At 42.5% G+C, this 27610-nt stretch overlaps 1 protein-coding gene across 2 annotated transcripts; it reads right to left on the reverse strand.

Moving 5' to 3' along the window:
- Positions 1 to 5493: 5493 nt before the first annotated feature.
- CENPH (centromere protein H) lies at positions 5494 to 26699 on the reverse strand. Of its 2 annotated transcripts, XM_035291482.3 has the most exons (9): positions 26463 to 26699; positions 23306 to 23361; positions 20151 to 20199; positions 19030 to 19104; positions 17478 to 17534; positions 11982 to 12045; positions 11580 to 11631; positions 7506 to 7669; positions 5494 to 5816 (listed from the first exon to the last, which is right to left on the reverse strand). In XM_035291482.3, exons 1-9 carry the CDS (start codon positions 26594 to 26596, stop codon positions 5724 to 5726), a joined length of 744 nt encoding a protein of 247 aa, XP_035147373.1. In that variant the 5' UTR covers positions 26597 to 26699; the 3' UTR covers positions 5494 to 5723. The 2 variants fall into 2 exon arrangements, with proteins under 2 accessions (XP_035147373.1, XP_078221532.1); XM_078365406.1 differs by lacking the exon at positions 17478 to 17534.
- Between the last annotated feature and the right edge of the window lie 911 nt (positions 26700 to 27610).

Raw genomic sequence — 27610 nt, forward strand, 5'->3', positions numbered from 1 at the left:
ACGTGTTTTTTGTGGTTTTCGTTTTGGGGACTAAGTTTTGTGATGGTAGGTCTGTTTTGCTCATTAGCATATTGTCTAGGACTATTTTTTTTTTCCCAGAAAGCCAGTTTATAATTTCGATAGTTCAAAATTTTATCTGAAACCAAATAAATAATACAGGCTTCTGATCTGACAGCTCTTGCAAAGATAGAAATTAAAGTAAAATATGAACAAAAATCTTGCAGCTTCCTAAAATGAATAATTATGTTAAAACGGGAGTTAGCCGCAAGCTCACAAGTTTACTCTGGCTTACTAAGGGCCACATCACAGTCTCTTGCTTATTGGCATTGCTTGATTTCAATTTGTTACTGTTTTCGATTCATAACTCCTGATATTGAACTGCTGGGCCTTTGCTTTAAGTTTGAGAGAACTCAGAAATTCAGAAATATTTGAAATGTAAGCCAGTCATATCTTTCCCCCAAAGTTACATTACAGGCAGGGTGCTATGGCTCACGCCTGTAATCCCAGCACTTTGGGAGGCCGAGGCAGGCAGATACCTGAGGTCAGGAGTTCCAGACCAGACTGGCCAACATGGTGAAACCCCGTCTCAACTAAAAATCTAATAATTAGCCAGGCATAGTGGCAGGCACCTGTAGTCCCAGCTACTTGGGAGGCTGAGACAGGAGAATTGCTTCAACCTGGAAGGCAGAGTTTGCAGTGAGCCAAGATTGAGCCACTGCATTCCAGCCTGGGCAACAGAGGAGACTCTGTCTCAAAAAAAAAAAAAAAAAAAAAAAAAAGTTACATTACATTCTGCGATAAATAATGCTTATGTTATATATAGTATTGTAAGCTTGATCAATATTTTTGATGATATACATCAATCATTTTTAAGTCTTAGGAGCTTTTTAGAAATATAAATTACTGGCCAGGTGCGGTGGCTCACACCTGTAATCCCAGCACTTCGGCAGGCCGAGGCAGGCGGATCACGAGGTCAAGAGATTGAGACCATCCTGGCCAACATGGTGAAACCCCGACTCTACTAAAAAACACAAAAAAATTAGCTGGCGTAGTGGCGTGTGCCTGTAGTCCCAGCTACTCGGGAAACTGAGGCAGAATTGCTTGAACCCAAGAGGTGGAAATTGCAGTGAGCTGAGATTGTGCCACTGCACTCCAGCCTGGTGCCTGGCGACAGTGCAAGACTCCATCTCAAAAAAAAAGAAAAGAAATATAAATTACTGAACCAAATGTGGTCTATTCCGATCTGTCCATAACCCCCTCCCTTTGTTTTCTGAGACAGAGTTTTGCTGTGACACCCAGGCTGGAGTGCAGTGTTGCAAACTCAGCTCACTGCAACATCTGCTTCCAGGGTTCAAGTGATTCTCCTGCCTTAGCCTCCAGAGTAGCTGGGATTATAGGTGTCCACGACCATGCCTGGCTAATTTTTGTATTTTTAGTAGAGATGGGGTTTTGCCATGTTGGCCAGGTTGGTTTCGAACTCTTGACCTCAGGCGATCCACCCGCTTTGGCCTCCCAAAATGCTGAGATTACAGGTGTGAGCCATCATGCCTGGCCTTCAAACCTTTTTTTAAGGGCCTTAATCTCATCCATGATGGCTCTGTACTCATGATTTAATCATTTCCTGGAGGCCCTACTTCTTAGTATTGTCACACTGGCAATTTTCAACAGATAAATTTTCAAGGACACATTCAGACCATAGCTTGGCCCCCAAAATTTGTACTTCTCACATGCAAAATACATTTTTTAGGTGCAGTTGCTCATACCTGTAATCCCAGCACTTTGGAAGGCTGAGGCAGACAGATCAGAGGCATGATTCAACCTGAGGCAAATTCTTCTCCAGCTGTGAGCCTGTGAAATCAAATACATACTGCACAAAAACACTATGATGGGACATTCTCATTCCAAAAGGGATAAATAGGCAAGAAAAAATGAGTAATAGGTCCTAAGTAAAACATCCAACAAAGCAAACATTGGCTCTTAACTCAGTATCTTGCCTTCTGGATGCATTGGGATAGAGGTTGGACCCCAAAGCCCCAGGCAGCCCTACCCCATGGTTTTGCTGGGCACCGCCAACCCAGCAGCCCTCAGAAGTTGAAGAGAGGTGCCTGGGCTCTCTCAGGCAGGTATTGCGTGTTGGTAGCTTTACAGGTCTGGAGTCTCAGGGGTGGCCCTGCCCATACAGCTCTCTAATAGTCTTTTATTGTTAGCCTTAAACAGCAGAGAACTACCACTGAGGGTTTTATGTTTTTGGTTTTTTGAGACGGTCTCACTCTGTAACCCAGGCAGGAGTGCACTGGCACCATTATAGCTCATTGCAGCCTCAAACTCCCTGGTTCAAACAGTCCTTCTGCCCCAGCCTCCTGAGCAGCTGGAACTATAGCCATGCACCACCATGCCCTGATCACTGAGTTTTTTAGTGATATGGTATCATCAGTTTGGTTCTTCTGTCCTTTTTGTAGAACATAATCCATAGGTGGATTTTCTGGCCTTAGAAAATATATCTACTCCATATAAAAAAATAATAATAGAAAATATCTCTCTCCAAGGCTGGGCGCAGTAGCTCATGTCTGTAATCTTAGCACGTTGGGAGGCCAGGGCAGGCGGATCACTTGAGATCAGTAGTTTGAGACCAGCCTGGCCAACATGGTGAAACCTTGTGTCTATTAAAACTACAAAAATAATAGCCAGGCATGGTGGTGTGCACCTGTAGTCCTAGCTACTCAGCAGGCTGAGGCAGGACAATCCCTTGAACCTGGGATGTGGGGAGTTACAGTGAGGTGAGATGGTACCACTGCATTCCAGCCTAAGCAACAGAGCCAGACTCCATCTCAAAAACAAACAAACAAAAACTGTTGTAGATGTAAAACATCTTTGTGTCCCCAACTTGAGAAAGCTGCTCAGAAGGACATACTCTCTAATGCCCTCCTCAGAGATATGGCCAACATTGATAATGAAAGAGGTAGAACCTTTCCACAGGCAGAGTGAAGAACCTGAATGAAGTGCTTCCAGGAAGCAATACAAGAGCCTCATCAATGTCATTCCCTATCCCCTAGGAAGGGGAATCTCCTATCATTTGCCAAGTAATACTTAAGATTTTGGCTGGGTGTGCTGGCTCACACCTGTAGTTCCAGCACCAGAGGAGGCTGAGGTGGGTAGACAGCTTTAGCCCAGGAATTTGAGACCAGCAAGGGCAACAAAGTGAGACCATGTCTCTACTTAAAAAAAAAAAAAAAATTGCTACAGACTGCAGACCTGTTCCACTGTTGTTTGCTGGATGTGTGAGTTGATATGTCTTTTCAGTTCACAAGTCTCTAGATGAAGGGTTATATCTGGACCTGATATGAAAGACTAAACTTTGAAAAAAAGCTAACAATTGGATGACACTATTAGCATTATCTCTTATCTTCGTTGGGAAGTGTCTTTTGCATGCAGAACGCAGAAAGGAAGTTAATATTTATGACCAAGATAGCTGAGTTTAATAGACTGTATTCTTTTTTTTTTTTTTTTGAGATGGAGTCTTGCTCTATCGCCAGGCTGGAGTGCGGTGGTGTGGTCCCCGCTCACTGCAGCTTCCATTTTCCAGTATCAAGCAATTCTCCTGCCTCAGCCTCCCGAGTAGCTGGGACTACAGGCATGCACCACACCAGCTAATTTTTTTGTATTTTTAGTAGAGATGGTGTTCACCATGTTGGCCAGGATGGTCTCAATCTCTTGACCTCTTGATCCACCCACCTCGTCTTCCCAAAGTGCTGGGATTACAGGCATGAGCCACCACACCCGGCCCAATAGATTGTATTCTTTCAGTAAATACCCGTTTTATTTCTCCAACTCTGAAACCCAGCACTCCCCTGCCATGGGAGAAGTATACTTTTCTGCCGCAATGATGTCAGGTTTCATCAATGTCCACCTCTTTCAAACAGAAGCTTTAATCATACTGGTGTAATTGAACTTGGCTTCATAAACTCCTGCCCTATGCCATGAGAATGTTTCAGATTGTGGCTGTTCCCTCAGCCTGAGTCCTAGAATTAGCAGCTGAAGCACAGCCCCAAAACAGAAATGTCTTGTTATAAGCCACTGAGATTTGGGGTTATTATTCAGTATTATTTCAGGAAGAGTTAATACAAGTTCTCTCTCAGAATAGATCTTTAAGCAGGCACTTGGCCAGGTGCAGTGGCTCAGCACTTTGGGAGGCCAAGGTGGGTGGATTGCTTGAGCTCAGGAGTTTGAGACCACGAGGGCAACATGGCAAAATCCCATCTATACCAAAAAACACAATAGCCAGGTGTCATACAACATGCCTGTGGTCCCAGATACTAGGGAGGCTGAGGTAGAAGAATCCCTTGAACCTGGGAGGCGGAGGTTGCAGTAAGCTGAGATCATGCCACATTGTACTCTAGCCTGGGCAAAAGTGCCAGACTCCATCTCACGAAAAAAAAAAAAAAAAAGCTACCATCATTTTAGGTTAAAAGTCCTTAAAGAATGTTGAGGCCAGGTGCAGTGGCTCATGCCTGTAATCCCAGGAGTCTGGGAGGCCAAGGCGGGCGGATAATTTGAGGTCAGGAGTTCGAGACCAGCCAGACCAACATGGTGAAACCTCCGTCTCAACTAAAAATACAAAAAATTAGATGGGCATGGTGGCCCACACCTGTAATCTCAGCTACTCAGGAGGCTGAGGCATGAGAATTGCTTGAATCTGGGAAATGAAGGTTACAGTGAGCTGAAATCACACCACTGCATTCTAGCCTGGGTGAAAGAGTGAGACTCTGTCTCAAGGAAACAAACAAACAAAGAATGTTGAAAATACATTAGCTGTAAAAATGTTCAACAGCTCCATATTAAGTGCTCAAATTAGTTTTTCAAAAATGGACTGTGATGTATAAAAAGTGGCAAGTTCTATTTTATAATTACTAAGATAGAGTACTACTGTTTGTAAAGGGCATGAATTTTTTTAAAAAAAAAAGACAGAGTAACATCAATTCCTTTTATTTCTTAACTTATATAACTGATACCAAAAATGCAAACTAGGCCAGGTGCGGTGGCTTATGCCTGTAATCCTGCTACTTTGGGAGGCCAAGGCAGTGGAAATGCCTGAGCTCAGGAGTTTGAGACCAGCCTGGCAACACAATGAAACCCCATCTCTACTAAAATACAAAAAATTAGCCAGGTGTGGCAGTGTGCACCTTTAGTCCCAGTTACTCAGGAGTCTGAGGCAGGAGAATTGCTTGAACCTGGGAGTTGGAGGTAGCAGTGAGCCAAGATCGCACCACTGTACTCTAGTCTGGGCGGCGGAGCCAGACTCTCTCTCAAAAAAAAAAGCAAACTAAATATAGAAATATATATTTTAAAGTCACTTTTTTCAATCCCAATAACAAATAACTAACCACGACTGTAAACGCTATGGATATTCTAAAATTACAGTTGACAAACAAATGCATAAAAATATTCCAAATAAGAGTTGGGACTGCCAGAAATGTAAACTATGTCAGAAATGAATTCTTTTTTTTTTTTTTGAGACGGAGTTTCGCTCTTGTTACCCAGGCTGGAGTGCAATGGCGCGATCTCGGCTCACCGCAACCTCCACCTCCTGGGTTCAGGCAATTCTCCTGCCTCAGCCTCCTGAGTATCTGGGATTACAGGCACGTGCCACCATGCCCAGCTAATTTTTTGTATTTTTAGTAGAGACGGGGTTTCACCATGTTGACCAGAACAGAAATCAATTCTTATTAGATCATGTCGACATTCTTCTCAAGTTGCAGAACAGTTTCCTTAAGGGCAGGATCCTCTGCCCAATTGACTTTACTCCCCAAAATAAGGTTCTGTAAAAAAAAAAAAAAAAAAAAAAATGTTTTAAAGTTATAAGTACTTTAAATATTTAACAAGATTTAAAATATAATTTACACTAATCTTATCAAATAATTAACATTTATTAGGTGTGTAGCTCTGTGATCATAAGAAAAAAAACTAGTATGTTCTTCTATTTTCTTTTTTTTTTTGAGTCAGAGTCTCGCTGTGTCACCCAGGATAAAGTGCAATGGCGTATCTTTGGCTTACTGTAACCTCCGCCTCCTGGGTTCAAGCACCCTGTCTCAGCCTCCTGAGTAGCTGAAATAACAGGCACCTGCCACCACACCCAGCTAATTTTTATATTTTTAGTAGAGATGGTATTTCACCATATTGGACAGGCTGGTCTCTTGGCCAGGCTGCTCTTGATCTCCTGACCTCATGATTTTCCCACCTTGGTCTCCCAAAGTGCTGGGATTAAAGCCATGAGCCACCTCACCCAGCCATATTCTTCTATTTTCATTTCCACTTTTAGCATGGGTTTAGCCTTGATCTCCATGTTAGGGAATATTACAATGCTTACAATAATTTTTTATGCTCTCACTTTATTCTCTGCAGTAAGAAAAAAAAAATAATTCTTTTTTATTATTTATAACTGCCTCATCAGTTTCTATGAATAGGTTTTACTTGTTAAAAATACTTGGAGTGTGCTGGGTATAGTGGCTCAACCCTGTAATCCCGGCACTTTGGGAAGCCGAGCCAGGTGCATCACCTGAGGTCACAAGTTTGAGACCAGTCTGGCCAACATGGCAAAACTCCAGCCTGGGCTACAGAGTAAGACTCTGTCTGAAAAAAGAAAAAAAAAAAATCAAGACCTTAAACATTAGGTATATACAAATTCCAGATATATGTAAACAGACCAAAATTAAACACTGAATTATTTCATCAGGATCAAAAACTAGCTGTATTTTTGTATTTTAGTAGAGACAGAGTTTTATTGTGTTGCCAGGCTGGTCTCAAAAATTAGCCAGGTGTGGTGGCAGGATAATCGCAGCTGCTCAGGAGGCTGAGGCAGCAGAATTGCTTAGGCAGGAGAATTAGCCAGGTGTGGTGGCAGGATAATCCCAGTTCCTCAGGAGGCTGAGCCAGGAGAACCCAGGAACCGGAGGTTGCAGTGAGCTGAGATCATGCCACTGCACTCCAGCCTGAGCTACAGAGTGAGACTGTCTGAAAAAAAGAAAAAAAAAAAATCAAGACCTTAAACATTAAGTATATACAAATTCCAGATATATGTAAACAGACCAAAATTAAACACTGAATTATTTCATCAGGATCAAAACTAGCTGAAAGTTAAGTCAGTATTGTATAACAGCATCATCAAAAAGTTGGCCAGGCACAGTGGCACACACCTGTAATCCCAGCACTTTGGAAGGCTAAGGGGGCAGGTTACCTGAGGTGAGGAGTTTGAGACCAGCCTGGCCAACATGGTGAAACCCTGTCTCTACAAAAAATATAAAAATTAGCTGGGCCTGGCAGAGGGTCCCTATAATCCCAGCTACTTGGGAGGTTGAGACAGGAGAATTGCTTGAACTCAGGAGGCAGAGGTTGCAGTGAGCTGAGACCATGCCATTTCACTCCAGCCTGGGTGACAAAAGTGAAACTCCATCTCAAAAAAAAAAAAAAAAAAGTTCTTTACCTTCCTTATTAGTTTATATAAATGTTACCTGGAACACATGTTGAATAACTGTAGTAATTTTTATCTCCATCTGTAGGTTTTGTCGTATGATCTTTATCCTCTCTGAGTTTTCCATACCATCCAAATCAATCTTCTGTTTGTTCTTTTCAGTCTGTATTTCTAAAAGCTTACTTTCTGAAGCTTGTTTTAATTCTGTTAGGTTAAAAAATAAAATAATATACCATATATGATACCTCTACAAACAAGGATCTTGAAAAATCACGAAGCAGATCACTTCCTGATTATTTTAGTCAAGAGAAAAATTTTACTTAGTAGCAATTTAGGTTGCAATTTTATTCTGATTTAAAAACAACTTCCCTGATGCAAAATAACAATATTTTAATTTTGTACTTAGCAATGCCCTTAGTGACATATACCAGGTATTTATGTATGACAATAACAGCTATCTACAGATATTTCAAGTGGCATCATGTAATGAGGGCTTATTTTGGGTTGCCAAACTAAGTAGGAAATACATATAAAGAAATATTTTTGGCCACGTGTGGTGGCTTACACCTGTAATCCCAGCACTTTGGGAGGCCAAGGCAGAGAGATCACCTTAAGTCAGGAGTTTGAGAACAGCCTGGCCAACATGGTGAAACCCCATCTCTACTAAAAATACAAAAAATAGCTGGGAGTGGTGGCGGACACCTGTAATACCAGCTACTTGGGAGGCTGAGGCAGGAGAATCACTCCGTCAGGGGGCAGAGGTTGCAGTGAGCCAAGATCATACCATTGCACTCCAGCCTGGGCAACAAAAGTCAAAAGTGAAACGCCATCTCAGGGAAAAAAAGAAAAGAAAATTAAGATTCCCCTCTCCCGGGAGAAACATCATCACCCATTTTTGTATTTCTGGAAACAGTCTAAGAATTAAACTACTTGGAAATATAAATGATTGTATTTCAGGGGCCTGTTCTTCAGCATCAATGTATTCAAGAAGGTTGAAATACAGTGGAGAAAATGAAAAATCAAAGAAGTATAGCCTAAGCACAGGTGGCTCATTCTTACAATCCCAACACTTTGGAAGGCTGAGGCAGGAGAGTCACTTAAGTCCAGAAGTTCAAGACTAACTTGGACAAGACCCTGATTCTACTTAAAAAAAAAAAAAAAAGTGGGGGAATTAGACAAGATGACCAATACTATTACTGACCCTGAGATTATTTGCTAACAGGCAAATCTACATAATGTTTGAAAAGAACAGATTTGGGCTGGGTGTGGTGGCTCACGCCTGTAATCCCAACACTTTGGGAGTCTAAAGCGGGTGGATCACCTGAGGTCAGGAGCTGGAGACCAACCTGGCCAACCTGGCTGTAGTGAAACCTCGTCTCTACTAAAAATATAAAAACTGGCTGGGCATGGTGGTGGGCACCTGTAATCCCAGCTATTCAGGAGGCTGAGGTAGGAGAACTACTTGAATCTGGGAGGTGGAGGTTGCAGTGAGCTGAAATTGCACCATTGCACTCCAGCCTGGGTTACAAAGGAGAAACTCCGTCTTAAAAAAAAACAAACAAACCAGCCAGGCACTGTGGATTATGCCTGTAATCCCAACACTCTGGGAGGCCGAGGCAGATGGATCACCTGAGATCTGGAGTTTGAGACCAGCCTGACTAACACGGAGAAACCCAGTCTCTACTAAAAAGACAAAATTAGCCTGGTGTCATGGTGCATGCCTGTAATCCCAGCTACTCAGGAGGCTGAGGCAAGAAAATTACTTGAACATGGGAGGCAGAAGTTGTGGTGAGCAGAAATTGTCCCATTGCACTGCAGTCTGGGCAACAAGAGTGAAACCCTGTCTCAAAAAAACAAATCTGGTTGGGCGCAGTGGCTCAGGTCTGTAATCCCACCACTTTGGGAGGCCAAGGTGGGCAGATCACTTGAGCCCAGGAGTTCTATACCAGCCTGGGCAACATGGTAAAACCCCATCTCTACAGAAAAAATAATAAATCTACATAAGAAAACAATCAGCCAGGCATGGTGGCATGCGCCTGTAGTCCCGACCACTAGGGATGCTCAAGTGAAAAATTGAGCCCAGGAGGTTAAGGCTGTAGTGAGCTATTAGCGTGCCACTGCACTCCAGCCTGAGCAAGAGAACAAGACCCAGTCTCAAAAAACAAGGAGGCCGGGTGCAGTGGCTCATGCCTATAATCCCAGCACTTTGGAAGGCTGAGGTGGGCAGATCACCCGAAGTGAGGAGTTCAAGACCAGCTTGGCCAACATGTTGAAACTCTGTCTCTATTAAAAATATAAAAATTAGCCAGGCATGGTGGTGATGCACTTGTAATCCCAGCTACTTGGAAGGCCAAGGCAGAAGAATGGTTTGAACCCAGGAGATGGAGGTTGCAGTGAGCCAACATTGCACCATGGGACTCCAACCTGGGCAACAGAGCAAGACTGTTTCAAAAAAAAAAAAAAAAAGAAAGAAAAGAAAAAGAAATACTGGCCAAGTGCAGTAGCTCATGCCTGGTAATCCGAGTACTTTGGGAGGCCAAGGCAGGAGGATCATTGAGGGCAGAAGTTCAAGATAAACCTGGGTAACACAGGGAGATTCTATGCCAAAAAAACCACAAAAGTTAGCTGGGCATGGATGACTGCACTTGTACTCCCAGCTACCTGGTAGGCTGAGCCCAGAGTTTGAAGCTGCAACGAACCGTGATCATGCCATTGTACTCCAGCTTGGGTGACAGAGCAAGATCCTTTCTCACCCCCCTCAAAAAAAAAAAAAGCCTGAAGACTGATTATCTATTGATGTAAAATTTAAAAATTCAACTTTTCCAATGTATACTTTTGTTTCCAAATCTTCTAGAGTATGTATTGCTTTTGAAATAAACATTTCAATAGTTTCAGTGCAAAAAATCATCTCATGTCATGATAAATTAAGTGAAAAGGCTGTCGATCCAAACATACCATTTGATCATTTAGAAATTATGGATATATAAATGTTTACATGGACGTGGAAAAGTCTAGAATGATAAATACCAAACAGTCATCATGTAGAAAAGACACGACTTTTTCACTACACATCATTTTATTTTTTCCCCTGCTGAGAATGTATTAATTTTGTGATTTAAAGTTCTCAAACAATGAGGCATAGAGTGGTGGCTCACGCCTATAATCCCAGCACTTTGGGAGGCCGATTATCTGAGGTCAGGAGTTCAAGACCAGCCTGGCCAACATGGTGAAACCCCATTGCCACTAAAAAAATACAAAAACTAGCCAGGTATAGTGGCACAGGCCTGTAATCTGAGCTACTCTGGAGGCTGAGGCACAAGAATCGCTTGAACCTGGGAGGCGGAGGTTGCAGTGAGCAAGATCATGCCTGTGCACTCCAGCCTAGGCAAGAGTGAGACTCTGTCTCAAAAAAAATTAAAAATGTTTTTTAAAAATAAAAATACAAAAATTAGTTGGGCGTGGTGGTGGGTGCCTGTAGTCCCAGCTACTCAGGAGACTGAGACGTAAGAATCACTTGAACCAGGGATGTGGAGGTTGTAGTGAGCTGAGATAGCGCACCACTGCACCCCACCTGGGTGACAGAGCAAGACTCTCAAAATACAAATAAACAAACAAAAGAAACAGGCCAGGTGTGGTGGCTCACACCTGTAATCCCAACACTTTGGGAGGCCGAAGTGGGCAGATCACAACATCAGATCGAGACCATCCTGGCCAACATGGTAAAACCCCGTCTCCACTAAAAATACAAGAATTAGCTGGGCCTGGTGGCACACTCCTATAGTCCCAGTTACTCGGGAGGCTGAAGCAGGAAAATCGCTTGAACCCGAGAGGTAGAGGCTGCAGTGAGCTAAGACTGCGCCACTGCACTCTAGCCTGGCTACAGAGTGAGACTCAGTCTCAAGAAAAAAAAAAAAGACATAAAACTTCTAAAACAATGAGAATAAATAGAGCAAAATATATTTTACATTCCACTTTTTAAACTGCCATATCAAAAATTTTAAGAAATTTGAAAGTTAGAAATTAGGAAATTTCTCAGTGGCTAAGAAATATGGCCTTATCAATCTACAAAGTAAGCAAAATATGTTCTGCCAAAAAAAAAAAGTGTTCTACATACGCAATCTCTTCTTTCTAATATCAAGCAGTTTTTCCTCTAAATCCCAAGATTCCTGTTATTAAAAATAAAAAAGTTAAAGCACATTACTATGTGTAAGGACAAACCTGTAATACTTAAATCACCGAGTTTTATCTATTAGCCTTAGTTATCTAAAGTTCCAGTTTTCAATTCTTCTATTTCCACACAACAAAGGAAGACAGTGGCTTAAATTATAAGTAGATAATGTTCAACATTAGTCAGAAATAATAGAATTTTGAAAAAAAGAGAGAACTTAAGGACAGTGAATTTCAATCATAGCATTACCTTTGGATAATCCTATTTAATCATATACAATACAGTTACCAGCAAGAAGTTGAGAGTGAAATCATGAGAACGCATAAGTAGCCTAATGTATAAGTTTACCTGCTGTGATTTCATTACTAATTTGTTTAGCTTTAATAGGTGTTTCATGTTATCCATGAGCACACTGAAAAGGAAACAAAAAGATGATTTATTAAGGTTATTCATTCATACCTTAGTTAAAAATAATAACTGCCATTAATGAAGTAATCAATGAGTGAAAACTTACTTTGATTAACTCCACAATACATTTGGATAGAAAGTTAGTTTAAGAAAATAAATCTGGGGCTGGGCACAGTGGCTCACGCCTGTAATCCTAACACTTTGGGAGGCCGAGGTGGGTGGATCACCTGAGGTCAGGAGTTCAAGACCAGTCTGGCCACCATGGTGAAACCCCATCTTGAAAAAAAAGAAAAGAAAAGAAAAGAAATCTGGAAAAGTTTGATGTAAAATAAATTTTTGTGAAAATTAGAGATGCATTTCCCTAGAAAAATGTTTGGTCACAGACAAAAGAATACCATATTTTAAAATGTGGGATCGTTTCTAAATATTTCATAGAGAGGAAGCACCCTAATAATTTCCTAACAAGCTGCTTTTGTTTTGAATAAAATTTTTAGAGTAATTTTATTTTCACAGCAAAACTGAGAGGAAGGTACAGAGATTTCTCATATACACCCTACCCCTGACACATGCATAGCCTCTCCCATTATCCACATCTGCTACCAAAGTGGCACATTTGTTACAATCAACAAACCTATATCGACATGTCATTGTTACCCAAAATCCAGATTTTACATCAGGGGTCACTCTTGCTTGTGTATATTCTATGGGTTTGTTTTTTCTGACAGGGTCTCACTCTGCCACCCAGGCTGCAGTACAATGTCACAATCACAATTTCCTGTAGCCTCAACCTCCTGGGCTCAAGCAATTGTCCTGCCTCAGCCTCCAAAGCAGCTGGGATTATAGGCATACACTACCATGCCCCACTAATTTTTAAATTTTTTGTAGAAACGGGGTCACCCTATGTTGCCCAGACTGGTATGGAATTCCAGGGTTGAAGCAATCCTCCCTCTTTGGCCTCCCAAAGTGTTAGGATTATAGACATGAGCCACTGAGGCCCCTCCCATTCTCGGTGTTTTAACATATGTATAATGACATGTATCCACCATTATTGCAGCATACAGAATAGTTTTTTTTTTTTGCTTATGCACTCAGCATATTCTAGTGTATCATTTTTATTTTTTTTTCCCAAATAGTTTCAAAGAATAAATTGCTTTTTAACTCTACTTCTTCAACAAATATTTTTGAGTACTTAGTACATGCTCTCAAGAACTATGCCACATGCCAGGAATGTAAAATAAAATACAACGAAAGTATTCTCCAGCCATACCAAACTACTTGATCTAGGTAATTCCTTTACCCCTTTATTCCACCCTGTGCATAACTCTGGTTCACATTCGTTACTGCACTACAGTATGATTGTGGATGTTTTTCTCCTCCACTAGATTCTTTCCTCTTTGAAGAAGGGGAAAAATATAATGATCGTGTTGTTGGTTCTATCCCAAACTTTCTGAATGCTGATTCACAAAGTTTGGGATAGAACCAACAACATGATCATTCAGAAAGTCTGGGATAGAACCAACAATGTGATCATTATAACATACATTAATCTGATAGTCAGCCAGGTGTGAAAAACACTGTAGAAGCAACTAATTGGGAAGGCCCAAAGGGGAATCTGCACAAACCTGGGAGAGCTGAATTCATTTTTCTATGATTTACAGCTGTATTTGATTGTCTCAAAAGATAAACTTAGGCATATTAAAATATAACAAGTTTATTTGAGCAGACAATTCATGCATCTGGCAGAACAGGATTGTAAGCTGTTTAGTGCTCTACTGTGGGAGGTGAGTGATTAAGCTTTTATAAGGTGTTCATAGAAGAAAGAAAACTGACCTGGCCCAGTGGCTCATACCTGTAATCCTACCACTTTGGGAGGTCAAGGTGGGTGGATCACCTGAGGTCAGGAGTTCAAGACCAGCCTGGCCATCATGGTGAAACCCCATCTTTATTTAAAAAAAAAAGAAAGAAAATATAATTGGTTGGTTAGGGCTGGCTGTGGTGGCTCATGCCTGTAATCCCAGCACTTTGGGAGGCTGAGGCAGGTGGATCATGAGGTCAGGAGTTGGAGACCAGCTTGGCCAACATGGTGAAGCCCCATCTCTACTAAAAATACAAAAAAAATTAGCTGGGCATGCTAATTTTTTAATTACAGGTGCACTCCTGTAATCACAGCTACCTGGGAGGCTGAGGCAGGAGAATCGCTTGAACCCGGGAGGTGGAGGTTGCAGTGAGCTGAGATCATGCCATTGCACTCCAGCCTGGGCAACAGAGCAAGACTCTGTCTCCAAAAAAATAAGAAAATATAATTGATTGGTTAAAGTGGAACATCTCAAAAAAAAATAAAAAATAAAAAATAAAGTGGAACATCTCTAGTTATCAGTTTCTGATTGGGTACACTTAAGTTTTATTTTACTATTAAGTAAAAAAAAAAATTAAGTAAAATTCTGATTGGGTACTATTAAGTTTTATTTTACTATTTTATTTTATTTTGGTGTCAACAGTGAAACTGGCCCAATTGTCCCACAGAATTGATGTTTATGGTTTCTTTTTAATGAATTTAAAACTGACTCTCCAGTCTTAAAACTTGAGAAAGTTACAATTATCTTATCTGAGTTCCTTTCTCAGGAAACCAACCATCAGGCCTCCCAGATAGTATCAAGGTACTGAAACTTACAAGATCACCCCCTCTGAACAATGAGACACCAGACCCCTCACCCATCATGACTGTCTAACCAACTACCTGCTTCCTATTGACTGACTACTCTTCCTTACCCCTCCCTAATTTCTGTTTTCCCATACATGGTTACATATCTTCCCTGCTACATAAACCCTTAATTTGGCAGGGTGTGGTGGTTCACACCTGTAATCCCAGCACTTTGGGAGGCCAAAATGCAGGTGGATCACTTTGAGTTCAGGACCAGCCTGGGCAACATGGCAAAATCCTATCTCTACAAAAAATTTAAAAATTAGCCAGGCATGGTGGCAGGTGCCTGTAGTCCCAGCTACATGGAAGGCTGATCGCTTGCTTAAACCTGGGAGGTCGAGGTTGCAGTGAGTCATGATCACACCACTGCACTTCAACCTGAACAACAGAGTAAGACCCCGTCTCAAAAAAACAAAACACCGCCTTAATCTTAGTCCATCTAGGAGATGAGACTGATCTCCCCTCTCCTTGGCTGCAGTACCCAAATAAAGCCTTCTTCCTGACAATACTCATGTCGGTGATTACATTTCTGTGCAGCAAGCAACAGGGCCTAGACCAAATCTCTGACATTTCAGTGACAACATGATGAATCTCTCCTGCTGTCCTGCACCTCACACCTTTAACTCAATAATTTTTTTTTTTTGAGATGGGGTCTCACTATTGCCCAGCCTAAGGTGCAGTGGCAAGATCACAGCTTACTGTAGCCTCATGACCTCCTAGGATCAAGGCAGGAGGCTGATCCTTCCTCCTGCCTCCGCCTCTGGAGTAGCTAGGACTATAGGCAGCTCTACCATGCCAGGCTGATTTTTTTTTTTTTTGAGTTGAAGTCTCGCTCTGTTGCTCAAGCTGGAGTGCAGTGGAGCAGTCTCAGCTCACCCAACCTCTGCCTTCTGTGTTCAAGTGATTCTCCTGCCTCAGCCTCCCTAGTAGCTGGGATTACAGGCACCCGCCACCATGCCTGGCTAATTTTTATATTTTTAGTAGAGACAAGGTTTCACCATATTGGTCAGGGTGGTCTCAAACTCCTGGCCTCATGATCTGCCCACCTTGGCCTCCCAAAGTGCTGGGATTGCAAGCGTGAGCCACCGTGCCTGGCCTCACCTGGCTAATTTTAAAACATTTTTTGCAGAGGTCAGGTGCAGTGGCTCACACATGTAAACCCAGCACTTTGGGAGGCTGAGGAGGGTGAATCACAAGGTCAGGAGTTCAAGACAAGCCTGGTGAAGATGGCGAAACCCCATCTCTACCAAAAAATACCAAAATTAGCCAGGTGTAGTGGCGGCACCTTGTAATCCTAGCTACTCAGGAGGCTAAGGCAGGAGAATCGCTTGAACCCAGGAGGCGAAGGTTGCAGCAAGCCGAGATCGTGCCACTGCACTATAGCCTGGGCGACAGAGCAAGATTCCATCTCAAAAACAAAACAAAACCAAAGAAACAAAAAAAAAATTTTTTTTTTTTTTGATACAGAGTTTCGCTCTTGTTACCCAGGCTGGAGTGCAATGGCGTGATCTCAGCTCACTGCAACCTCCGCCTCCTGGGTACAGACAATTCTCCTGCCTCAGCCTCCCGAGTAGCTGGGATTACAGGTATGCGCCACCACTCCCAGCTAATTTTTTTATTTTTAGTAGAAACAGGGATTCACCATGTTGACCAGGATGGTCTCGATCTCTTGACCTCGTGATCCACCCACCTCGGCCTCCCAAAGTGCTGTGATTACAGGCTAGAGCCACTGCGCCCGGCCCCCAAAAAATTTTTTTTGTAGAGATGAGGCCTCCCTATGTTGTATAGGCTGATCTCAAATGCCTGGGCTCAAGCTATCCTCCTGCCTTAGGCTTGGGAGGGATTACAGGCATGAGCCTCTGTAATCTTTATGGAATAGCAAGAATTATGAGTGCTCAAATTCAGATTTTTGGATTTATGTAATTAGGATTTAGCTGGAATATGGGGAAAACGTGCATCAGTGTGGGCTAAAACACTTAAGATAGAAGTGCCTAGATGCAGACCAGCCTGGCCAATGGTGAAACCCCGTCTCTACTTAAAATATAAAAATTACCTGGGCATTGTGGCAGGCACCTGTAATTCCCGCTACTCAGGAGGCTGAGGCTAAGAATCGCTTGAACCCGAGAGGTGGAGGTTGCAGTGAGCTGCACTTCAGCCTCGGTGACAGAGCAAGACTCTGTCTCAAAAAAAAAGTGCCTAGACCTATCTTGGAACTTTTCCGGTGCTCAAGGGAAGGGGATATTTTATCACAAGAGCTTTGGGAAGTAAGACCATAGGTAAGACCTCTGAGGCCAGATACCAGGATACAGAGGACCTGACCTACTAGAGTCTTTATATCATAAAGAAACTGTTTGATCGAACAAGTTCATTTCTACCAATAAAAACTGAGGAGTATGCTTCCTATCTCATTGGGTTTTGATGGATTAAATGAGATAGCCCTGTTCCTGGTTTATAGTAAATATTGAAGAAAATGAACTTTCAAAGCTTTCCCTTAAATTTTTCCAACCTTCTGGATAAACTCTTCTGCTTTGTACAGTCACAATCCATATGGAACAAAATATCATTAGAACTATAAAAGTTGCTGTAATTCTGGGGAGGGCCTACAAAAATGTCATCACCTTTTTTATTCCCCAGATAAAGACAGTTGGCAATAATAATTTTCAAAAATTCACAAAACTATAAGTTACTATGCAGATGCCATCCTTACTGAATCCAGAGGAAAAAAAAAATCATACCTAGACTCTGTGCTAATTTTCTCCAGGTTTTTTTTAAGTGCACTTGAAAGTCTTATCCTATGAGAGAAAAAAAGTTTGCATTATAAAACATGGATAAAATTTGTGGTATATTAAAAAAATTCAAAACATGACAAAGATTGATTCAAATATACATAAAACAGAAATAGGTTTAAAATATTATTATATGGGAAATATTTTGAGAAATAAAACACAGAAATATAAAATAACACCAAGATGGATAGGGCTGTTGCATGGGGTATATAATGCCAAAATGAGAAGCCAGGTAAATCTGAAATCTGGCCTGAGCTGAATGAGTTCTCTAAACCATTTACTTTGTGCAAAGCCAGTGGAAGCATTAAGGCACTAAAAAGATCAGGATGGGCCTGAAATGAAAGTACTTAGGGAATATAAAACCATATATGACTATAGACTTTAAAACAGTCCTTTTTTTTTTTTTCTCTGTCACCCAGGATGGAGTAGAATGGTGCAATCTCAGTTCACTGCAACTTCTGCCTCCTGGGTTTGAGGGATTCTCCTGCCTCCGCCTCCCTAGTAGCTGGGATTACAGGCATGTGCCACCACACCCAGTTAACTTTTATATTTTTGGTAGAGACAGGGTTTCACCATGTTGGCCAGGCTGACCTCGGGTGATCTGCATGCCTCAGCCTCCTAAAGTGCTAGGATTATAGGCATGAGTCACCGTGCCCAGCCAGATTAGGTGTACTAAATGCATTTTTCACTTACTGTATTTTCAACTTACAATGAGTTTATCAGTACCTAAATCCACAGCAAATTGAGGAAAGTCTGTAATGCAAATTTTCTCTCAGGGCTCAAAATTTTTGTGACCAAGTTGGGCTTGGTAGCTTACACCTATAATCCCAGCATTTTGGGGAGGGTGCGGCGAGAAGATCACTTGAGCCTAGGAGTTCAAGACCAGCCTCGGCATAGTGAGGCCCCGTCTCTATAAAAAATAAAAAAAATTAGCCAAGCGTGGTTGTGCATGCCTCTGGAGCACTTGTGCCTGGGAGGTTGAGGCTACAGTGAGCAGTGATCATGTCACTGTACTCCAGCCTGGGCAAGAGTGAGACCTTGTCAAATTAAAAAAATAATAATAATATTAGGCTGGGTGCTGTGGCTCAAGCCTGTAATCCCAGTACTTTGGAATGTCGAGGCAGGTGGATCATGAGGTCAGGAGACTGAGACCATCCTGGCCATGGTGAAATCCCGTCTCTACTAAAATACAAAAAATTAGCCAGCTGTAGGGGGCACACCCATAGTCCCAGCTACTCAGGAGGCTGAGGCAGGGGAATCGCTTGAATCCAGGAGACGGAGGTTGCAGTAAACCGAGATCACAACATTGTACTCCAGCCTAGCAAAAGAGCAAGACTCCATCTCAAAAAAAAAAAAATTAATAAAATATTTGTATGACCATTATCTAATCATCATTGTGCCTGACTAGTCATTTAGCCCAGTTAAAAGATTCCCTCCACTTTGCCCTCATATCCATTTTGCTTTCAGTTCACAATGCTTGCATTTAAAATGTAATAATTACCTGTCAATTGCAAGCTGTTTTATCTCAAAAGCAATTTTCGCCTCTTCAATTTCATTTTCCAGGTCTTCAATTTTACTATCAAAGAAACATGAGCAAAAGAATTTCAGCAATATCAATATACATTGAAATAAATTGAATGTATTTATTTATTCATGTCAAAAGACATTGAAATAAATGTATAAAGTAAGTCCTTGAAAAAAGTAAAACACATTTATTTAAATAAAAGTGTTCTACAGACTCAATATACCAATGTCTATTTACACACTTGGTAAACTAATGCCCCTGAGCTACTTGACTCAGTATCTTGTAAAAAGGGAGACCAGAAAGTTCTAACGTGATAATTTGTGTACATATAAATCTCCATCCCAAATTAACAATTTCCTAATATACTCATCACAAATTACTTGGAAAAATAAAGGAAAGGAAAAAGAAAGACAATGTTATAGCATAGAAAATGAGATTATGACCAGGCTCAGTGGCTCCTGCCTACAATCCCAGAACTTTGGGAGGCCAGGGTGGAGGATCACTTGAGGCCAGGAGTTTGAGAACAGCCTGGGCATGAAGTGAGGCCCCCATCTCTACAAAATATATATATACATATTTTTTAAGACAGAGTTTCGCTCTTGTTGCCCAGGCTGGAGTGCAATGGGTGCGATCTCGGCTCACTGCAACCTCCACCTCCCAGGTTCAAGCAATTCTCCTGCCTTAGACTCCCGAGTAGCTGGGATTACAGGCATGGGTCACCAAGCTTGGCCAATTTTGTATTTTTAGTAGAGACGGGGTTTCTCCATGTTGGTCAGACTGGTCTTGAACTCCTGACATCAGGTGATCTATCCACCTCAGCTTCCCAAAGTGCTGGGATTACAGGCACTCAGCCCCGCCAACAAAAAAAAAAAAAAAAAGCTGGGTGTGGTACAATAAGCCTGTAGTTCTAGCTACTCAGAAAGCTGAGGCCAGAGGTTCCCTAGAACCCAGGAGGTCGTGGCTTCTATGAACTATGATCACATCACTGCACTCCAGCCTGTGTGATAGTCAGACTCCATCTCTAACAACAATGAAATAATAAAAATATGATTAAATCTTAGTAAAAACCATAAACAAAATTTTAAAATACAACATACGCTTCGATTTGCTTTTCTTGAATAATTTGTTCTGGAGTTTTTTCTTCACCTGCAAATAAATAATTTTTTGAAGTTACTAACATTTTAGAACAGTGCCGCAACATCATTTAAAATGTCATTTTTACATTATAGAAGAAAAACAGTGAAATTTAATTTTAATATACTTATTTAACCCAATAGAGCCAAAATATTATTTCAATGTGTAGTCAATTTAACATTATTAACGAAATACTTCACGTTATTCTGTCTGTATTTTACATTTACGACCCATCTCAATGATGGCTAACCATATTGCTTGAGTCCAGGACAATGATGACTAACCAACTACATTGCTTGAGTCCAGGAGTTTGAGACCAGCCTGGGCGACATAGCGAAACTCTGTCTCTACTAAAAATTAGCCAGGTATGATGGCACATGCCTTTGTCCCAGCTACTTGGGAGGCTGAGGTGGGAAGATTGCTTGAGCCCAGGAGGTGGAGGTTACAGTGAGCCAAGCTCTTGCTGCTGCATTCCGCCTGGGTGGCAGAGTAAGACAGTCTCAAAAAAAAGGATCTACAAATACCTCAATGGAACAGAAAAAAGCCCAGAACTTGCTGTGATGATGGAAAGGCTTCATATCTATGCTATCCCATAGGGTAACCACTAGCCACGTGTGGCTACTGAGCATTTGATATGCACCTAATTTTAAATTTATTTAATTTTAATTAGCTTTGAAAAGCCACATGTGTGGCTGGGCACAGTGGCTCACACCTGTAATCCCAACACTTTGGAATGCTGAGGTGGGTAGATCACCTGATGTCAGGAGTTAAGAGACCAGCCTGGCAAACATGGTGAAACCCCATCTCTACTAAAAACACAAGAAATCAGCCACGCGTGGTGGCAGGTGCCTGTAATCCCAGCTACTTGGGAGGCTGAGGCAGGAAAATCCCTTGAACTCAGGAGGCGGAGGTTGCAGTGAGCTGAGATCCGGCCATTATACTCCAGCCTTGGCAACAAGATAAAGACTCTGTCTTAAAAAAAAAAAAAAGCCACAGTGGCTAGTGGTTACCATACTGGATAGCACAACTCTAGAAGACAATTCTACAGTAACAGAAATCAAATTGGTGGTTGCTGGAGGAAAGGGTGGGGACTGACTGTGAAGTGGCACACCGGACTATTTTGGTATGAAAATGTTCTATATAGGCCAGGCGCGGTGGCTCAAGCCTGTAATCCCAGCACTTTGGGAGGCCGAGGCGGGTGGATCATGAGGTCAAGAGATTGAGACCATCCTGGTCAACATGGTGAAACTCCGTCTCTACTAAAAATACAAAAAATTGGCTGGGCAAGGTGGCGCGTGCCTGTAATCCCAGCCACTCAGGAGGCTGAGGCAGGAGAATTGCCTGAACCCAGGAGGCGGAGGTTGCAGTGAGCCGAGATTGCGCCATTGCACTCCAGCCTGGGTAGCAAGAGCGAAACTCCATCTCAAAAAAGAAAAAAAAAAAGAAAATGTTCTATATTTTTTTTTTTCTTTCTTTTTTTTTTTTTTTTGAGATGGAGTCTCGCTCTGCCCAGGCTGGAATGCAGTGGTGCGATCTCAGCTCACTGCAACCTCTGCCTCTCGGGTTCAAGCGATTCTCCTGCCTCAGCCTCATGAATAGCTGGGACTACAGGCACCTGCCACCATGCCCATCTAATTTTTTGTATTTTCAGTAGAGACAGGGTTTCACTGTGTTAGCCAGGATGGTCTTGATCTCCTGACCTCATGATCCACCTGCCTTAGCCTCCCAAAGTGCTAGAATTACAGGGCCCTATATCTTAGTTTTTTGGAGACAGGGGTTCCTTCTGTCACCCAGGCTGGAGTGCAATGGTTGTGATCTTGGCTCACTGCAGCCTTGATATCCCAGGCTCAAGCAATCCTCCTACGTCAGCTGGGTGGGACTACAGGTGCATGGCACCATACCCGGCCAATTTGTTTTTTATTTTTTGTAAAGATGGGGTCTTGCTATGTTGCCTAGGCTGGTTGCCCTGGGCTCAAGCAATTCTCTTGCCTTGGACTCCCAAAGTGCTGGGATTACAGATTGATTCACCATGCTCAGATGAAAATGTTCTGTATCATGATTATGGTAGTGATTATACAGATTTAGACATCTGTCAAAACTCATCAAATTGTACCCTTAAAATAGATGCCTATATTGTAAAAAACAATCCTTTAACCAATGAAGTCTCAGTAATATATATATTTTTTAAATGGTAAAAAAAATCAATACTTATTTCTCTATCTATTGATTGCTTGACAGTCTCACTCTATCACCCAGTGGAGTGGAGTCTAGTACAATGGTTCAATCACTTGAGCCCAGGATTTGGAGGCTGCAGTGAGTCCGAGATGGACTATAGGTACGTATCACCACATCCGGCTAAATTTTTTTATTTTTGTAAGGACGAGGTCTCACTTTGTTGCCCAGACTAATCTCAAACTCCTAGCTTCAAGTGATCTTCCTGCCTTGGCCTCTAAAAGTGCAGATAGTCAATTTTAGATAAACAACTTCTTTCGAAAGCTACAACTAAACTTCCTGTGGCCTGCCGTACATCTGTCTTCTAGGTATAGAAATTCTACAACATTAACTAAATCTGCCCAAGTTTTTGAATGTCACAATCCCTTAAAAATGGTATTAGCTATACAGAGAAAACAAAAACTATAGGAATGTAAACACTTTCTTCTCATTTGGATCTGAGCTCTAAAATCATCTTAGAGAAGTTATCTCTATGTAAAGAAGCCCCTCCCTCTTATCATGCCATTGTTTCCTTCATTATACTTATACTTCATAAATATACTGCATGTTTGTTTACCAGTTTTGGTACACTAGACATATATAAATAATTTTTGATAAAATTAATTTTCTTTTCCCTTGAGAAATCAAACTCACAAAATCTTACTTGAGGCTGGATGTGGTAGCAAAACCCTGTCTCTACAAAAAATACAAGAAATTAGCTGGGTGCGGTGGCATGTGCCTATGGTGCCAGCTACTTCGGAGGCTAAGGGGGAGGATTGCTGGAGCCCAGGAGGCTAAGGTTGCAGTAAGTTGGAGACTGTGCAACTGCATTCCAGCCTGGATGACAGAGCAAGACCCTGTCTCAGAAAACAAACAAAAACCCTAATTTGAAAATGAAAATACTTACTTGCATCAAGAATTGATTTATATTCTAAGAGTTGTTGTTTCGTCTGTGCTCTCAGCCTGAAAACAGATAAAGAGAATAGAAAGTCACTTATTTATTTATTTATTTGAGACGGAGTTTCGCTGTTGCTACCCAGACTGGAGTGCAATGGCAATATCTCGGCTCACCGCAACCTACGCCTTCTGGGTTCAGGCAATTCTCCTGCCTCAGCCTCCCGAGTAGCTGGGACTACAGGCACGCACCACCATGCCCAGCTAATTTTTGTATTTTTAGTAGAGATGGGGTTTCACCTCATTGACCAGGATGGTCTTGATCTCTTGACCTCGTGATCCACCTGCCTCAGCCTCCCAGAGTGCTGGGATTATAGGCCTGAGCCACCAGGCCTGGCCAACATATTTATTGACTGAGGTTTTACTCACTACCACATGATGAACCAACTCATCTTTTCCATAAGCTGATACAAGAAAATAAGTATAAATAATTAAACTAAGAATTACAAACTTCTAGTTTCCCTCATGGCTCATGCCTATAATTCCAGCACTTTGGGAGGCTGAGGCAGGTGGATCACCAGTTCAGGAGATGGAGAGACCATGCTGGCTAAAACGGTGAAACCCCATCTCTACTACAAAAAAAAAAAAATTCAGCTGCAAATGTTGAAGATGGAAACAGCCAAAAAAAGAGAAACACACACACACACAAAAATTAGCCAGCCATTGTAGCAGGCACCTGTAGTACCAGCTACTTGGGAGGCTGAGGCAGGAGAATCGCTTGAACCCAGGAGGTAGAGGTTGCAGTGAGCCAAGATTGTGCCACTGTACTCCAGCCTGGTCAACAGAGTGAGACTCCATCTCAAAATAAAAAATAAAATAATAATAATGAAATAAAATGGGCATGAAGAACTTCAAGGCCTCAAAGGAAGACCCAAAATGGAATACACAGCAAAAACAGTATCTGTGAGGAAAAAAACTGGCCTTTAACTTTATTAATAGGCCAGACTGAACTGGATGCTATACAAAGAAGAAATAGACCGAAAGGATTAAACCCCAAACCACTGTAATTATTTATAAACACAGATTTTATCAGGAGAGTCATAACAATAACAAAGATACTAATACTAAGATTAGTAATTCATACAGCTTTTCGGTTCTATTAATCTAAAATGATATGTAGAAAAACTATGAGCAAATGGTAATTTAAGATGACAGCAAGGGTGAGGAGGAAAAGACAATAAAAAAGAAACACGTATCTTTTCATTCTTCAAAACATTGAAAAAAAAAAAAAATTTTTTTTTTTTTGAGTTGAAGTCTCCCTGTTGCCCAGGCTGGAGTTCAATGGCACAATCTTCAGCTCACTGCAACCTCTGAATTCTGAAACTGCCTTTTGAGTTCATTTATTTTCTGGGAAAAGTAAATAAGCAATGAGGCTGCTCTGTCACCCAGGCTGGAGTGCAGTGGCACAATCTTGGCTCATTGCAACCTCCACCTCCCAGGTTCACGTTATTCTCCTGTCTCAGCCTCCCGAGTAGCTGGGATTACAGGAGTGCACCACCATTCCTGGCTAGGTTTTGTATTTTTAGTAGAGACAGAGTTTCACCATGTTAGCCATGGTTGGCCAGGCTGGTCTTGAACTCCTGATTTCTGGTGTTCCGTCAACCTGCACCCTCCAAAGTGTTGGGATTACAGGCATGAGCCACCGCGCTGGGCACAAAATGATTTTTTTTTGAAACTACCTTTGTTATGACATAGAACAGAGGACTTAAATTTTTTTTTCTGCAAAGGGGCTGATGGCAAATTTTTTAGGGTGAGTCACACGGTCTCTGTTTTAGCTACTCAATTCCACCCTTGTGGCAGGAAAGTTGTATTTCAATAAAACTTTATGGACACTGCAATTTGAATTTCTAATCGATTTCATGTATTATGAAATATTTTATTATCTTTTCCCTGCAACCACTTAAACACAAAAATTATTCTTAGCTTGAGTGATCACACAAAAATAGGCAGTTGGGCAGATTCCGTCCAGGAACTTCGCCTGCTCATTGCTTTAGAAGGCTGATGTTCCGTCTCATCGAATCTTTCCCAGCAACCGCTTAGCGGAAACGTATAAACATCGTCCCCTTAGAAGAATATATAACAGTGACAGGCTGCCTCAGAAAACGCCCTCCGTGTAAGCCGACCCGTTCCCTCCCACTGATTGCTCTGCAGCTGCATTCCTGAACCACTACCGAGGCGCCACATCAAGGCCGCCAGACGTGCTACAATTAAGCAAAGCCTGATTACAGCCATCCGGGCAGCTAGAGGGAGGACAGGGAAAACAAATGTTTGTTATCCATACTTATAAATTCCTGTTTGAGGCATAAGGTTTCTTTTTTAAAAACTGCCGCCACAAAAGTCATAGGATGATGACTTTTGTGGGTCTCAAGTTGTAGGTCTGTTACAACTTGACAAACTATCTCTGTGCCTGTTACCACCGGAGAGATGACCTCAGTCCTGAAACTCCCTTATGCCCCTTCCACCCCTTATAAACCCTTCGTTTTGTAAGCTCGGGGCTGCCTCTTCTGATAGTTACCCAGCAGCCTGGCAAGTTAATAAAACTTGCTTGCCTGACTTTGGGTCTATTCTCCTTTTTCTCAGCCACCCTTAGAATAACAAATAAAGCTTCTGGGTTACAAAAGGGTCGTAGTTATAAAAGAAATGGTAGGGGCACCCTCCTTCCAGTTTAGCGCTGACATTCACCTCGTCTGAAAACCAGAGACCCAGGGCGTGAGGCGGGGGAAGCAGGAGAAATTACAGCTTCTAAGGACTTTCTAAGGGCCCGAGGCACTGTGCTCAACACTTTCCTAGACAATTTCATTTAACCCTACAACCTCTCTACGAGGGTGTTATTTTTCTCTCCTTTTCGCTGATGAATAAAGAGCTTCAAGAGTTTAAGCGAATGGGGCCGGGTGCTGTGGCTCAAGCCAGTAATCCTAGCACTCTGGGAGGCCGAGGTGGGTGGATCACCTGAGGTCAGGAGTTCAAGACAAAAGTTGAAGCGAATGAGGCAGTCACGGAGCCAAGATGTGACAGAGTGTAAATTCGAACCCAAGCCCTTCTCAACAAAGGGCGGAGCTCCGGCCCATGACTCCCACTTGGCTCCGGCTGAGGCAGCCAGAGGGAACAACCTGAGCAGCAGGGTCATGCGGTCCTCGCTGCGCGCCTCCTGGGCACCGGCGACCTGCGAGGGCCCGCCTTCCCCGCCTTCCCCTCCGGAGTCCGCGGGCTGATCGGCAGCTTGCTTCTGGGGCTGCTCCTCCATTGCTGGTTGAGGGGAAAGGCTACCACTCAGCAAGAAAAGACCACTAAGAAGAAGTCGCTTTTCCCGCCACTAAATGGACGCCGGGAGAAGGCTTAAGAACCCCGCCGCTTCCGTCCAGGGCCCCACCCTTTCCGCCCGGTTTTTTGGTTGCCGTGGTTACCGCCCGCTAGTCTTTCATCCACCCTCTACTGGTGAAAATCATTGGAGACCATTGGTAAAAAGTTGGACTAGCTTTTGTTAAACTTCGGGTGTATGGAGTGCTGAGCTAGGGACTGGACCAGCGACGTTGGGACACCTCCCGGGAACAGCAACTTGGAGGGGAAAAATCTCCTGACCTAAGTGGTCATTCGGCCTTGGTGCTGGGACTCCGGGAGCGCGGCGACTGCCATTTGTGCTTCCTTCTTGGCACTTGTTTTCCGTCTGCTGCCTTTGAAGATGGGTGTGCCCGGCAGGCTATGAAAGATAAACATTAGAGGGTTGTTTAGAAGAATTTTTTTTTGATCCGAGCCCATAAGGTGCATATCCTTCGTTTGGCGGAGAAACCAGTGGCTTCTGAAGTTCTGGGATACCCACGGGCCACAAGTACGAGGCATTGCAGACATTTCCAGCCCAGACTTCCAGCCTGGAGACATCCCACACGCTTTCAATCTCTTTCAATGGTACTTCATTCTGTCATTATGACTGGCACTACTCGTAACTGAGAGTTGGGTGCCCTCAAGTGTCTGCTTTGAGTGTCTGCAAGGTACCTTTGAGCTTTCTTAGCTGTGTAGTGAGTGGGGGGAATGGAGAAAATGAAGGACAAATAACTGATTTGTAGTTTTTCATTATCGCCGGCCATGTGAGGGACACTAACTACCCTGGCCTCACAAGCACAGCAGCTTGAACCTCTTTGAACAAGAGATCCAAGAGTTCTTTTACAGCGAATGACCCTCTAAACTTGATCATATTGTGCTGTTTTCTTCCTCTGTATTATCAGTGTTATACAGTTCCTGATAAATTCGCCGGGTGTGGTGG

The sequence above is a fragment of the Callithrix jacchus genome, chromosome 2 (genome assembly GCF_049354715.1).
Source record: "Callithrix jacchus isolate 240 chromosome 2, calJac240_pri, whole genome shotgun sequence".
NCBI lineage: Eukaryota > Metazoa > Chordata > Mammalia > Primates > Cebidae > Callithrix > Callithrix jacchus.